Genomic DNA, 15,653 nt, shown 5'->3' with positions numbered 1-15,653 from the left:
TAGCCTAAGCCCCCGTTTCAGCCACACTAAACCAGCGTTTAAGGCACCCCTCCTCGGACAAATTTTTACACGGGTAAGTGCGCCGTCTATTTCTTGAATCTCCGGCTCTTAACTTTGTATGGACTCATTGATCGTTTACGATCTGAGTTCGGAGAGGAAGTGACGCCAGAAAGACCGCGCCTCACACAGGAAGTGATGTCAGAAAGATGGAGGCGAGTCATGCAGACATGCCCGTGTGGAAATCACACATGAATACCTTGAGAGAAGCAAACGCGCGACTGCAGCTATTTGGGATACAACACATCTCAGACGGCAACATAGACGGTTGAGCGGCGGTTTTGGATAAGCCCTGGAAGAACGGCAGCCTGGTGGGATATGTTTGTCACCGAGTGTGTTGTGTCAGAGGAACGGCAAGAGAACTTTCGAATGTCCAGGACAGGTATGATTCTACTTAGTGTAGGGCTGCAACTAACGATTAATTTGATAATCGATTAATCTGTCGATTATTACTTCGATTAATCGATTAATAATCGGATAAAAGAGACAAACTAAATTTCTATCCTTTCCAGTATTTTATTGGAAAAAAAACAGCATACTGGCACCATACTTATTTTGCAGTGTTTCCCACACATTCATTTATTTGTGGCGGCCCGCCACGAAAGAATTACGTCCGCCATAAATTAAAAAAAAAATTTTTAAAAAGAAATTTAAAAAATTTACAATTTTTTTTTTTTTTTGGTCCTCTCCAGCTTCTCAGTCAAATCATATAGTTGATGTAGATGCCCATATCGGCTGTTCAGATTTACTTTACAAAACAGAAGTGTAGGATACTTCTCTTGTTGCCTTATTTGTATTTGACTTTATTAAATGTATTTATATTAGAAACACAACATGTGTATATAACAAAGGGTGCAAAGTCTGCAGGCAGTAGGAAACACATGGTTAAGTGTAGGGAGTAAAACTGATGGCAGTCTAAAGTTCAAGATTTTTGGAGCTCTTTGTTCAGTGGATCAGATGTTTGATGAAGCTCTGTGTCTATCTAACTACTGTTTTCTGTTTATTTGTTACTGACTGTGGCAGGACACCTGTGCCTCTGTTTCACTTTATGTTGCTGGTAAATAATATGGTTGTAGTAGTAGGCTAAAGTTAAATTATTTAGTATGCACTAATTAAAGGGGCAGAGCTTTATGAGACATTTTAGCTTTTATATTTTATAAGATATATTTTTTGTAAAAACCACAATTAATAAATATATTTCAGTGAATAACTTATTGTTCAAATCTGTATATAAATATGTACATAAAGTGTTGTAATTATATTGTAAAATGGATGGATGGATGGATGGATGGACGTTTAAAACTGTTATTATTAATTAGTAAGTATACATTTTTTGAGCCTTTTTAGAGAAAATCATATCATTGTAGTAAATTATGCAAATTAATCGATGATGTCATTGTGACCACGCCTATAGCCACGCCCATAGCCACGCCCCCGTCGCCACAGGTTTCTTGGCAGTTTATGGGAAACACTGTTTTGATTATTGTTCCTCAGCTGTTTGTACGTGTTGCAGTTTATAAATAAAGGTTTATAAAAAAAATATTTAAAAAATTAATAAAATAATAAAAAAAAAAATGTAAACAAAAAAACCCCAAAACAAATTGCCTCTGCGCATAGCATAGATCGAACGAATCAATGACTAAATTAATCGGCAACTATTTTTATAATCGATTTTAATCGATTTAATCGATTAGTTGTTGCAGCCCTAACTTAGTGTAAAACTTTGTCCATTTGTCGAATGGAAGACAACGACAGACTGCAAAAAACAGCGAATACATTTGGACTGGCAAAGCAGACTATTACTAGTTATTGTCCGCGATGTATGTCGAGCGATTACTCAACGTCTAGTTTTGTACTCCATGAAGTGGTTACGGCCGTTAAGTACGACCGCCAATTTCAGCCTACGAGCACAGTGTCCTGACCAGATATCTATGATTGCTGTAAATATGCTACACTAATACCGGTATATTGCTGATGATAAGGCAAGCAAGGTTTACTGTTAAAAGAAATGTGGCAATAGTCTACATTGAAACACAGGGTAAGGATACACTTCCAGGTCAGAGGCGACTATGATGTGTGCATTTTTTTTGCGCATGCGTACTAGGTCGCGTTGCGCCGGCGGACGGAGGGAGGGAGGGGGTCTTAAACGACCATTGTGTGTGTGTGGACACGGATAAGGTTAGGTGGGATTCACCCTGGATAACCTTAGCTGGCTTAGTGTAGAATGGGCCTCAAGTGGAACAGCACCAACCCGATCGTTGTGGCTGTCCATCCGATCATTTTAAGCTGAAAAATCCTAACAAAATTAGTTGTCTTAAAAAATTAAGGTCAATTACACATACACTACCGTTCAAAAGTTTGGGGTCACCCAAACAATTTTGTGGAATAGCCTTCATTTCTAAGAACAAGAATAGACTGTCGAGTTTCAGGTGAAAGTTCTCTTTTTCTGGCCATTTTGAGCGTTTAATTGACCCCACAAATGTGATGCTCCAGAAACTCAATCTGCTCAAAGGAAGGTCAGTTTTGTAGCTTCTGTAACGAGCTAAACTGTTTTCAGATGTGTGAACATGATTGCACAAGAGTTTTCTAATCATCAATTAGCCTTCCGAGCCAATGAGCAAACACATTGTACCATTAGAACACTGGAGTGATAGTTGCTGGAAATGGGCCTCTATACACCTATGTAGATATTGCACCAAAAACCAGACATTTGCAGCTAGAATAGTCATTTACCACATTAGCAATGTATAGAGTGTATTTCTTTCAAGTTAAGACTAGTTTAAAGTTATCTTCATTGAAAAGTACAGTGCTTTTCCTTCAAAAATAAGGACATTTCAATGTGACCCCAAACTTTTGAACAGTAGTGTATTTTTGGAGCCCTCAAAATTAACATGGGAACTCATGAAATTGATCACAAAACTATCCCATTAGTCATGTACACACTTACAACAACCACGCAATTTATTTTAAACCATACAAGCTCTTTGACCGTAACCGCTATACAGGGCGTCCGGAAATTATTCGCAGCTCTTCACTTCTCCCACATTCTGTTATGTTACTGCCTTATTCAAATTGGGATGAATTAATTTTTGTCCCCAAAATTCTACAGACAATACCCCATAATGACATAAAGTCTGCTGGTGTTCTGGTCATTCTGGAGCTCATTCCTGATCCCTTTCAGAACGTTTTTCCATTTGCAAAACCAATGTAATGAGAACGTTTCACAGCAATATTCCAGATGTGACGTATTAGCTACAGTAGTGGTTCTGTCCCAGTCTTACCGGAGTGTAGCTGTGCACGCTGCCCACACTGTTGAGATTGACGGAGGCCAGACTCTGATCCGACAGGCTGTTGTTAAGGCTGCTTCTCGGACTGTCGCTCCCTTCCTGGTCTGTGTTGTAGAGCGCCACCTGTAGCACAGAAATGCACGCTTTGTTAGTTAATTATTTAATGATAATGGTGGAATCCTGGAGACATTCCTATGCGATTATGGGTGTGAGATTTACCAAGCTAATTTACTCTGGTGTGTGTGTGTGTGTTCCTGTATTTCTATCCTTCTTGAGGCATCAACAAGGAAAAGTACCTTCCATATGAGAACAAGTAAGGACCGAAATCATGGTCCCAATATGGAATACCATTGCATCTAATAGAGAGCCAAATACTAGAGTCTGTGAACATTGCTCCAAAGTCAGGATTTTTGTTGATTTAATGTGCACACAAAAGTAAACATTGACAGGTGCTTAGGCAGCAATATATGATAAAACAAGACGGCAGCTGAAGAAGGACTTCCCTATTCATCCCCGAAAAAACCCGCCAGGTGAACAGCGGATTTTACGACTTCCGGTGCTGACGTACGACAACCCACGTCACACATGTGACCATAGGATGAACAAATACTAAGACTATAGTGGCCATTAACAGTTAGCTTTTACAGCTGGGTTGCCCAAAGTGCGGCACAGGGTCCATCTGTGGTCCGTGACTCCTTTGTCATCGGCCTTAAGCACATTACAAAAAATACAAAATATCTCATTTGCACCCCTGGTGGGGAAATCTATCAAAGTTAGGTTGGTCCCAAAAAGGACGGATTCTTCAAATTGACTGTGTGTCGGTTTTAAAATTGCTCCCCCTCTGGTCAACATATGAAATAACAAGTGTGTGTAAAAAATGGAAATGCGCCCACTTTGGCCAAAATTAGTAAACAAAATAAAATAAATATGTAGATAGAGACATACTGTAATAACTTGAAGTAAATAATGAAGATTAAAAACCAATTACAAACAAAAAATTCAAAAACTATAAATTAAATAAAAGCAGTCCTTTTCTCACAAAGTGTCGATTTTTTTCTTATATAAATTGGGAACCATTTCTCATTATATTATTTCTGTTTCTGTAATATTTCAATATTTTCTTGCAAAATTATTACTTTTTTATGTAAAATTATTACTTTTTACTGCAAAATGGTGACATTTGTCATATGAAATTTTTACTTGTATCACAATATTGCCATTTGTTTTGTTGTTCTTGTAAAATAGTGTCATTTATTGAGTAAAATTATGACTTTTGTCATAATTTTTCCAACATTTTTAGCTTTTCTTGTAAAATTGCAACTGTTATTGAGTAAAATTCAGACTTTTATCATAATATTGCACAAATGTTTAGTTTTTCTTGTCAAATTTCGACTTGCGTTGAGTAAAATTATGACTTTTAATATAATACTGCTAAAATTCTAAGTTTTTCTTGTGAAATTGTGACCTTTTTTTGTGAAATTCCAACTCATTTTTCATAACAAGCTTTTTTATATTTGCATAGTATGTATATATTATTAATGTTGTAAATACAAATCTTTATATATCTAGAAAGGGTGGTTCTAAAGAGGTAGGCATTTTTCAGAGGTCTCAAGAAGGTAACAACGACAAGAACGTGTGTGTGTGTGTGTGTGTGTGTGTGTGTGTGTGTGTGTGTGTGTGTGTGTGTGTGTGCGTTGGAAACACAATGTCATAACAGCAGAGTACTTTCACTTTCCTTTATTGGCAGTGAGAGACAGAGACGGGTGGTTCAGGGAAGAAAAAAGGGGGTCTCAAGACAACGGAGACATTCCCATCAGTAAAGGTCACATGCGTGGCGATGTCGACCACATCTGCTCACCGACCGCAAATACGTATGAGACAGCCAAACAAAGGATTTTCAGGAGTTGCTGCTGACGTTGACCTTTTCAATAGAGCAGCCAAAGCACTTGTAGGATGACAATCTTAATTAGTTTCCTAAAAAGCAACTACTTTTATTACTGTAAATCTTCTCACAGGACAATACTATAGAAATATAATTTGCACATTCTTTAGAGTAGTCTGTGTTAAGTTTGTATTGCCTCTAAAAGAACCGGTCCCCAACGTCGTCGTCACGTCGTGACATTGCTGGTTTTACGAGGAGAGGAGCATGTTCGGCAGCGCACAATCACGGAGTACTTACAATCAGACAACAGTGTGTAGACAGAAAAGGGAGAACGGACGCATTTTGGCCTGAAAACTAAAGATAAAGGTGAAGTTATAACACTGAAACGCCCTCAGGAAGAGGTGCTTTAAGACATGGCTAGCTAGCTAGCGGCTAAAGTCCAGCCGCAGTCTGCAGTGTTGTATCTACTTCTAAATCACTAATCCTCGCCTCCATGGCGACAAATAAAGTAAGTTTCTTACAAGTATCATCCCTGCAGGACGAGGAATAGCTAAACAACTTCACTACACACCGTAGCTCACCGGCATCACAATGTAAACAAACGCCATTGGTGGATCTACACCTGACATCCACTGTAATGATACCAAGTACAAGAGTGTATCTAGTCGATACCACTATGATTACATCAATATTTTTTAGCTTCACAAAATCTTTTTTTGTTTTTTTTAAATTTGTATTATGTTTATAAACTCAGGAAATATGTCCCTGGACACATGAGGACTTTGAATATGACCAATATGACCGACTTGGTATCGGATTGATATCCAAATATGTGGTATCATCCAAAACTAATGTAAAGCATCCAAACAACAGAAGATTAAGTGATTATTACATTTTAACAGAAGTGTAGATAGAACATGTTAAAAGAGAAAGTAAGCAGATATTAACAGTAAATGAACAAGTAGATTAATAATTCATTTTCTACCACTTGTCCTTAATAATGTTGACAAAATAATAGAATGGAAAATGACACAATATGTTACTGCATATGTCAACAGCTAAATTAGAAGCCTTTGTTTGCTTACTTACTAATAAAAGAAAAGTTGTTTTGTATGTGCACTATTTCATTCAAGGACACAATTGCAATAAGAAACATATGTTTAATGTACCCTAAGATTTTTTGTTAAAATAAAGCCAATAACGCCATTTTTTGTGGTCCCCTTTATTTAGAAAAGTATCGAAATACATTTTGGTACCACTACCGGTACCTAAATATTGGTATCAGGACAACACTAGTGTGCAGTGTAAACGGGGCCTTGTCTTTATTCATTATTAGTATCAACATTTCAGCCTTTTCTCATCACTTCATGCCTTTTTGCTCTATTTTACAGGGTTATTTTACTTCTACTATGTGCCACCGGTCCTTAAAAAGATCTGCGTTCATCGAATGCCCTCCCAAGGCCATGTAATTAGTTATGTCATTTGTTGCTTTCATGCATGTGCGCATGTTATTGCCTGGCTTTCTGTCCTGTGTTGTTGTTTGGTTGTTAAGCGGTGCTAGGTGTGGCCAGGCTATTACTATGACTCTTATTATGTTATTATCTTTACAAAAGGTGTCAGGGAATCCTAAACGGTAAGGTATATCCCGCCCGGGTTAGCCCAGTGACGTTTCTGGCCGAGTTCACATGAACACATCGGAAGGAATGAAAATTGATTTAATCTGTTTCAGAGTCAAACCTGGATTCTATTAACAATGACTCTTCTATTTTCAAAAAGGTGTGCTTTGATTTTTGATTTTGCCCCCTGTGCAACTGAGGTTGACGCCCCTGATTATAGAGGATCTTTTGCAGTAGGTCCTTAAACACAGCCGAACACTTCTGTCATATTAAGCAGTGGTACTCAAAGAGGGGTCTGCGATACATTTGTCACGACACATTTGTCAAGCTCCTGATAGAAAGTCGTTTTTTGTTGTATTTGTTATATCGTTGTTACATGGGACAATGCAAATTAATATACATATGAAATGTAAATGTGCCAGACTGAAAGGCTAATTTCCATCTGCAGGTTGATGGTATATACAACACGGTCCATAAAGAGTAAAGTTAGACAGCACCAACATCGGACATAAACAGTACAATAAAATAGAGACTATGGATATAATAATACAAATAAGATAAAATGGAGCCCCATATAAAACCGTAGGTTGCAGCAAGACCTCAGCTCGGAACAGATCAAGAAAAAAGTCTGGCGGATGGAGAAGTGCTATTGTGCCAACTTGGCGGTGTGCTAAATTGTTGCATATAATAAGTGAGCTGAAGGAAGAAAATACAAATCTCCCTTGGTCTAGTAAGTTAAATGCTGCTATTATTGCACAGTAGTTAGCAATAACAGATGTGTTTACGCATGGAAAATTGCATACATAAGTGTATCTATGTATGAAATAGTGCACAAAATATGAATACATAACTTTTAGAATACATATAGAAATCCAGTGGAACTAATGGCAGTATCTAGTTGTATAACACATCTATGCCAGGCCTGGGCAATTATATTCACTCGGGGGGCCAAATTTAGAAAAAAAAAATGTGTCTGGGGGCTGGTATATCTATTTTTAGGAACACTAATACAAAACCTCACAATAATGTCTGATTGAATGCTAAAACGTTATGACAAACAGCCTTAATAATGTCTGATTGAATGCTAAAACGTTATGACAAACCGCCTTAATAATGTCTGATTGAATGCTAAAACGTTATGACAAACCGCCTTAATAATGTCTGATTGAATGCTAAAACGTTACGACAAACCGCCTTAATAATGTCTGATTGAATGCTAAAACGTTATGACAAACCGCCTTAATAATGTCTGATTGAATGCTAAAACGTTATGACAAACCGCCTTAATAATGTCTGATTGAATGCTAAAACGTTATGACAAACCGCCTTAATAATGTCTGATTGAATGCTAAAACGTTATGACAAACCGCCTTAATAATGTCTGATTGAATGCTAAAACGTTATGACAAACCGCCTTAATAATGTCTGATTGAATGCTAAAACGTTATGACAAACCGCCTTAATAATGTCTGATTGAATGCTAAAACGTTATGACAAACCGCCTTAATAATGTCTGATTGAATGCTAAAACGTTATGACAAACCGCCTTAATAATGTCTGATTGAATGCTAAAACGTTATGACAAACCGCCTTAATAATGTCTGATTGAATGCTAAAACGTTACGACAAACCGCCTTAATAATGTCTGATTGAATGCTAAAATGTCATGACAAACCGCCTTAATAATGTCTGATTGAATGCTAAAACGTTATGACAAACCGCCTTAATAATGTCTGATTGAATGCTAAAATGTTATGACAAACCGCCTTAATAATGTCTGATTGAATGCTAAAACGTTATGACAAACCGCCTTAATAATGTCTGATTGAATGCTAAAACGTTACGACAAACCGCCTTAATAATGTCTGATTGAATGCTAAAACGTTATGACAAACCGCCTTAATAATGTCTGATTGAATGCTAAAAACGTTATGACAAACCGCCTTAATAATGTCTGATTGAATGCTAAAAACGTTATGACAAACCGCATTAAAAAACAGAATGGAATTTTTTATATTTTTTGACTGAATGAGACACCCAGAATGTACATGAAAATAAAGAATGTGGGATTTACAATATTAACTATGAACGATAAAACACTGAATATTGACAACATATGAACGTCACACCCCCTCTCCATCGACATATTTTACAGTCAAGCGAAACGCAAAAAAACCCAACAAACAGTGAAATATGAACGCGAAGGGTAAAAAATAAACCGCACTTTATTGTGATACATCACTAAGCTTTAGAACTTTGTTGTAAAAATCTCTTTCCGCGTCAGGCTGGCCTCTCTGGAAACACTCTGTGGAAACGCTCCCCACCCACACTGATTGGTGCCTCGTCTGAGCTGCTGTGACTTAGATTACCATAGTAACTCATTAGATTACCATAGTAACTAGTATATCATACAAAAGCGCAACAATTGATATACTTTGAAAGTTCAAGACTTACGGTCATTTGAAAACATGACTGCACATCATAATGGCAGCTACAGTTTCCATCTTTAAAGATCTACAAAAATTATTTGGGAATGTCCGGCGGGCCAGATTGAAAAGTCTTAATTTGCCCAGGTCTGATCTATGCTCTTGTCCTTGGCGATGACGTATCACGTATAACGCATGAAATAAGTAAGCCAAAAAAATAAGCTAGTAAAAATGAGTAAAAAAACAATAGAGAGCTTTTTTGCAAATAGAAAAAGGCCATGTCTCCAACTAATTCAGCGTTAGAGTGAGTTGTATTTGTCATGCATTTATTTTTGCTGCCACAAGTGGAAATAATGACTACATTAAACTGGTCCCTGGTGCATAAAAAGGTTGGGGACTCTTGATATAGAGAATCTTTGATTGCTGCTTTTTGCAGTAAGAAATTCCACAAAGCAGAGAGCTTTTGGGGGTTGGGGGGTCGGTCATGGTTGTTGGGCCGTATGGTTAAGAAACGTTGACATAAAGGATCTTTGATGACTGGTGTTTTCGCAGTAGGTCATTAAACAAAGCGGAGTGCTTCTGTCATATAGCCGAGCTATGATTGCTATTTTTGTTGTAGGTCCTTAAACGCAGCAGTACACTCCTGTCATATACAGGATCTTCGGTGGTGTGCCGTCAGGGCCAGCAAGGCCTTCTCTGCTGGCCTAACATAACCACAAATCATGATCATAATTAACGATACAATTATTTTTGTATTTACTTTTCCCTAAATATCAAAATATCCATATTCTCTTCATGTCATATTATGCTCCTTCCAGTGCTGTTGCTTTCAGGTTAGAGTTTGTATCCAATCAGAATTCAGCTAGCTTATGTTGCCATGCTGTACTAAATCTGCCCGGGGCCTTCAGAATCAACAATGCGGGCGTCTGTGCACTGTAAGTGAACGGACACATACAGTTGATAGACAGCTGTGATAGCTAATCAGATCACGAGTTGTCAGTAAGGCCTTCTAGATGGCCTCACGTTTACGCGTCATGTGATTGGATACTCACCGGGACCGTTAGCGGATACATTTGAGAACACATAGAATTGAGAGACAGTTGTGATAGCCAATCAGATCACAAGTTGTTGACAGTAGCCTATGTAGGTAGCCTGATGTTAACGAGACTGTGATTGGATACTCACTTGTCATTCCAAAGTGAGTATCCATCCAGAAAATAACACGTTTTGTACACTGTTGAGGTGATTCGATGCCAAGTAGGGCGTAAATGTGTTCCTGTATAGTATTTCCCCAGCAATGGTCATGTGGTGACTTCAATTATGGTATTTTGAGAGGTAATCATTGAAGTCAGACATCACTGAAGGCCTAGGGGAGAAACGCACGGCCCGCCACTGAGGATATTTGATTGATGTGTTGGTTTTTTTGTTTTTTTTACAGTAGGTCATTCCACAAAGCAGAGCATTTCTGTCATAGAGGATCTTTGACTAGCATTTTTGCAGTAGGTCCTTAAACACAGCAGAGTGCTCCTGTCACAAAGGACTTTGACTAGTGTTTTACACTGGTCCTAAGATCTAGTGATCCTTTTTAATAGCAGATCTTTGACGGGCAAACAAATATTGCTTGTTTTGCATAATGACTTTATCACATTAGCAGCCATTTGGTGAGGTAATAATAATACTAGAAGGTACAAAAGTATTTGGCCACCTGCCTAGACTCACATATGAACTTGAAGTGCCATCCGACAGAAGGGTACTCCAAACTGTTCCCACAAGGTTGGGAGCATGGAATTGTCCAACATGTTTTGGTATCCTGGAGCATTCAAAGTTCCTTTCACTGGAACTAAGGGGCCAAGCCCAACTCCTGAAAAACCACCCCACACCATAATTCCTCCTCCACCAAATTTCAAACTCGGCACAATGCCGTCCGAAATGTACCGTTCTCCTGGCAACCTCCAAACCCAGAGTGGTCCATCTGATTGCCAGATGGAAAAGCGTGATTCATCACTCCAGAGAAGGCGTCTCCACTGCTCTAGAGTCCAGTGGTCAATCAATCAATCAATCAATGTTTATTTATATAGCCCTAAATCACAAGTGTCTCAAAGGGCTGTACAAGCCACAACGACATCCTCGGTACAGAGCCCACATACGGGCAAGGAAAACTCACCCCAGTGGGACGTCAATGTGAATGACTATGAGAAACCTTGGAGAGGACCGCATATGTGGGTAACCCCCCCTCTAGGGGAGACCGAAAGCAATGGATGTCGAGTGGGTCTGACATAATATTGTGAAAGTCCAACACATGTGGTGACGTGCTTTATACCACTGCATCCCACGCTTTGCATTGGACTTGGTGATGTATGGCTTAGATTAAGCTGCTCGGCCATGGAAACCCATTCCATGAAGCTCTCTGCGTACTGTACGTGGGCTAATTGGAAGGTCACATGAAGTTTGGAGCTCTGTAGCAACTGACTGTGCAGAAAGTCTTTGCACTATGCGCTTCAGCATCTGCTGACCCCTCTCTGTCAGTTTACGTGGCCTACCACTTGGTGGCTGAGTTGCTGTTGTTCCCAAACTCTTCCATTTTCTTACAATAAAGCCGACAGTTGACTTTGGAATATTTAGGAGCGAGGAAATTTCACGACTGGATTTGTTGCACAGGTGGCATCCTATGACAGTTCCACGCTGGATATCACTGATTTTCTGAGAGCGGCCCATTCTTTCACAAATGTTGGTAGAAACAGTCTCCATGCCTAACTGCTTGATTTTATACACCTGTGGCCGGGCCAAGTGATTAGGACACCTGATTCTGATCATTTGCATGGGTGGCCAAATAGTTTTGGCAATATAGTGTATGTCAGAGCCTTATGCTGACATCATATACAAACTCATTTTAATTACCGTATTTTTCGGAGTATAAGTAGCTCCGTATTATAAGTTGTACCTGCTGAAAATGCATAATAAATAAGGAAAAAAACATATACCGTATAAGTCGCACTGGAGTATAAGTCGCATTTTTTGGGGACATTTATTTGATAAAATCCAACACCAAGAATAGACATTTGAAAGGCAATTTAAAATAAATAAAGAATAGTGAACAACAGGCTGAATAAGTGTACGCTGTATGACGCATACATAACCAACTGAGAACGTGCCTGGTATGTTAACCTAACATATTATGGTAAGAGTCATTCAAATAACTACACTACCGTTCACAAGTTTGGGGTCACATTGAAATGTCCTTATTTTTGAAGGAAAAGCACTGTACTTTTCAATGAAGATAACTTTACACTAGTCTTAACTTTAAAGAAATACACTGTATACATTGCTAATGTGGTAAATGACTATTCTAGCTGCAAATGTCTGGTTTTTGGTGCAATATCTACATAGGTGTATAGAGGCCCATTTCCAGCAACTATCACTCCAGTGTTCTAATGGTACAATGTGTTTGCTCATTGGCTCAGAAGGCCAATTGATGATTAGAAAACCCTTGTGCAATCATGTCCACACATCTGAAAACAGTTTAGCTCGTTACAGAAGCTATAAAACGGACCTTCCTTTGAGCAGATTGAGTTTCTGGAGCATCACATTTGTGGGGTCAATTAAACGCTCAAAATGGCCAGAAAAAGAGAACTTTCATCTGAAACTCGACAGTCTATTCTTGTTCTTAGAAATGAAGGCTATTCCACAAAATTGTTTGGGTGACCCCAAACTTTTGAAAGGTAGTGTATAACATATAGAACATGCTTTACCAAACAATCTGTCACTCCTAATCGCTAAATCCCATGAAATCTTATACGTCTAGTCTCTTACGTGAATGAGCTAAATAATATTATTTGATATTTTACGGTAATGTGTTTATAATTTCACACATAAGTCGCTCCTGAGTATAAGTCGCACCCCCGGCCAAACTATGAAAAAAACTGTGACTTATAGTCCGAAAAATACGGTATTAGGTAGTTTTATTAGGTATGTAATATTGGATCACCATGGTCCTTTCTGAAAATGTGCTCCCCAATTTAGGTGATCATGGAAAGAAGGTCTGTGCAATTATTGCTTAATGGGCTCACTTGGATGAAGCACTTCGTATATTCATTCAGTTTCGGGAGCAACCCCTGCAAAGTTTTGCCTCGAAATCCAAATTCCGTACGACCTCAGCAGCGTGGGCCTATAGAGGCTCCACTTTACGTGTAAAAAAAAGCTTAGGAACACTTCATCACATCATCAGACATCAGAGAGGAACGCTACAGGGACTACTAGCTGTTAGCTGCAAGTGTGTGCCGCTCGCTCGGAAATTTAAATAGGCTTTTTAACCTTAAGCTCTCATCCCCTGGGCCCAGTGGGGGCAGCTCTCTGGAGTACTTTTAAAAAGCCTACGAGAGTCACTTATTCATTTGCTGCAAGCATTACACACACACACGCACGCACACACAAAAAGTGAACATGAATTTGCCATAAAGAAGAGCGTGTGTGTGTGTGTGCGCGCGGCCGGGGCCTCTTAAGCTCCGAGTTGTGCGGCGAAGGGCATAATGCCAGTGTGTGTTATAACTTGTGTGTGCATGCACGCAGAGTATGTTACAGAAGGTTTCCACTTGTTTTGACAAGCAGACTGAATAAGCGACCACACACTTTGCATATTTCTGTTCTGGACGGGAGAAAAAGGCTGCATCACACTCGTCACGTTTGGGTCGGTTGCAAGGAACTGGTGGCTTTAGCTGCACTACTACGCTTCTTTTGGCCAAGCATGAACGGCATCATCAGAACCGTTTTGCTTGAGCGCACATGTGAACGCGACACGGACTAAAGACGGGCCAGTGTTTAGATGACAGCAAAGAGCGTGCAGAAATGACAAATATGGAAGAAATGTGTTGGAAGTGATGTCTCTCTGCTCAGCTCTCTCCCTGTGTGTGTGTGTGTTTCAACTCTTTAACAGTGCGTTCCACAAGCTTTTCCTCAAACATACCATGGTCAATACAGCATTATATAAAAATAGCCAACATATTCAACGCAGCGGTAACATTTTGGTTTGGAGTATCTGCATTACATCACGTCATATGTCAGGAAAGGCGTCTAATCATCCTGACTGTATGGATATGTTCTTTACTGGTCCCATGACAAAATCATGCTGGCACGCTGCAAACACTGAATATATCAAACACATCCGTTTTCTACCACTTGTCCCTTACGGGGTCGCGGTGGGTGCTGGAGCCTATCTCAGCTGCACACGGGCGGAAGGCGGGGTACACCCTGGACAAGTCGCCACCTCATCGCAGGGCCAACACAGATAGATAGACAAGATTCACACTCGGGACAATTTAGTGTTGCCAATCAACCTAGGGAAAATGCTGCAGAGGAAAAATGCTGCAACCATAAACGCTGCAGGATCCTAAACAAATGTAAATGAAAAATGCTGTAAATGCCAAAAAACCCCACACCAAATACACGAACATAACTGCATAGGAGAAATGCTACAACGTCACGAAACAATACAGAAGTGAGCCAGGCTACCAAGCTACTCTATGACAGGGGTGTCAAAGTCATTTTAGCTCAGGGGCCGCATGGAGGAAAATATGTGCACACGCAGGCCACACTATTAAAATAATGGCATTAGGGCTGCAACTAACGATTAATTTGATAATCGATTAATCTGTCGATTATTACTTCGATTAATCGATTAATAATCGGATAAAAGAGACAAACTACATTTCTATCCTTTCCAGTATTTTATTTTTAAAAAAACAGCATACTGGCACCATACTTATTTTTATTATTGTTTCTCAGCTGTTTGTAAATGTTGCAGTTTATAAATAAAGGTTTATTATAAAAATAAAAATAAAAATAATTTAAAAAAAAAAAAAAAAAAAAAAAAAATGCGCATGCGCAAAGCATAGATCCGACGAATCGATGACTAAATTAATCGGCAACTATTTTAATAACCGATTTTAATTGATTAGTTGTTGCAGCCCTAAATGGCATTAAAACTAAAAATATAAAGTCAACTTCAGATTGTTTTCTTTGTCTTACTTTGGTCAAAAATAGAACAAACACAGTCTGAAAATATTACAATAAAAATATAGGAAAAAATACCAGCAGCGGTAAAGATTAGATCCATGAAGGAAAGAAGAAAGTGAATGAATGTTTATAACTGGATACATTTACACATGCATAAAAGTGTGTTTTCTTTTGTATTATTTTTTTTAATGAATTAAGTAGGGCTGCAACAACTAATCGATTAAATCGATTATAAAAATAGTTGCCGATTAATTTAGTCATCGATTCGTTGGATCTATGCTATGCGTATGCGCAGAGGCAATTTTTTAATATATTTTTTTATAAACCTTTATTTATAAACTGCAACATGTACAAACAGCTGAGAAACAATAATCAA

At 38.7% G+C, this 15,653-nt stretch overlaps 1 protein-coding gene across 1 annotated transcript in view; it reads right to left on the bottom strand.

The window, feature by feature from the left end:
* foxj3 (forkhead box J3) overlaps positions 1-15,653 on the bottom strand; it is a 319,265-nt gene that overhangs the window by 42,050 nt on the left and 261,562 nt on the right. The window contains exon 6 of the mRNA XM_062037777.1: positions 3,339-3,467. Coding sequence (XP_061893761.1) covers positions 3,339-3,467 — 129 coding nt within the window. The remainder of the gene's footprint in view (positions 1-3,338; positions 3,468-15,653) is intronic.

Source organism: Entelurus aequoreus, linkage group LG26 (genome assembly GCF_033978785.1).
Source record: "Entelurus aequoreus isolate RoL-2023_Sb linkage group LG26, RoL_Eaeq_v1.1, whole genome shotgun sequence".
NCBI classification, from domain to species: domain Eukaryota; kingdom Metazoa; phylum Chordata; class Actinopteri; order Syngnathiformes; family Syngnathidae; genus Entelurus; species Entelurus aequoreus.
The sequence above is the reverse complement of the archived record's forward strand: the minus strand, read 5'-3'. Positions and strand labels throughout refer to the sequence as shown.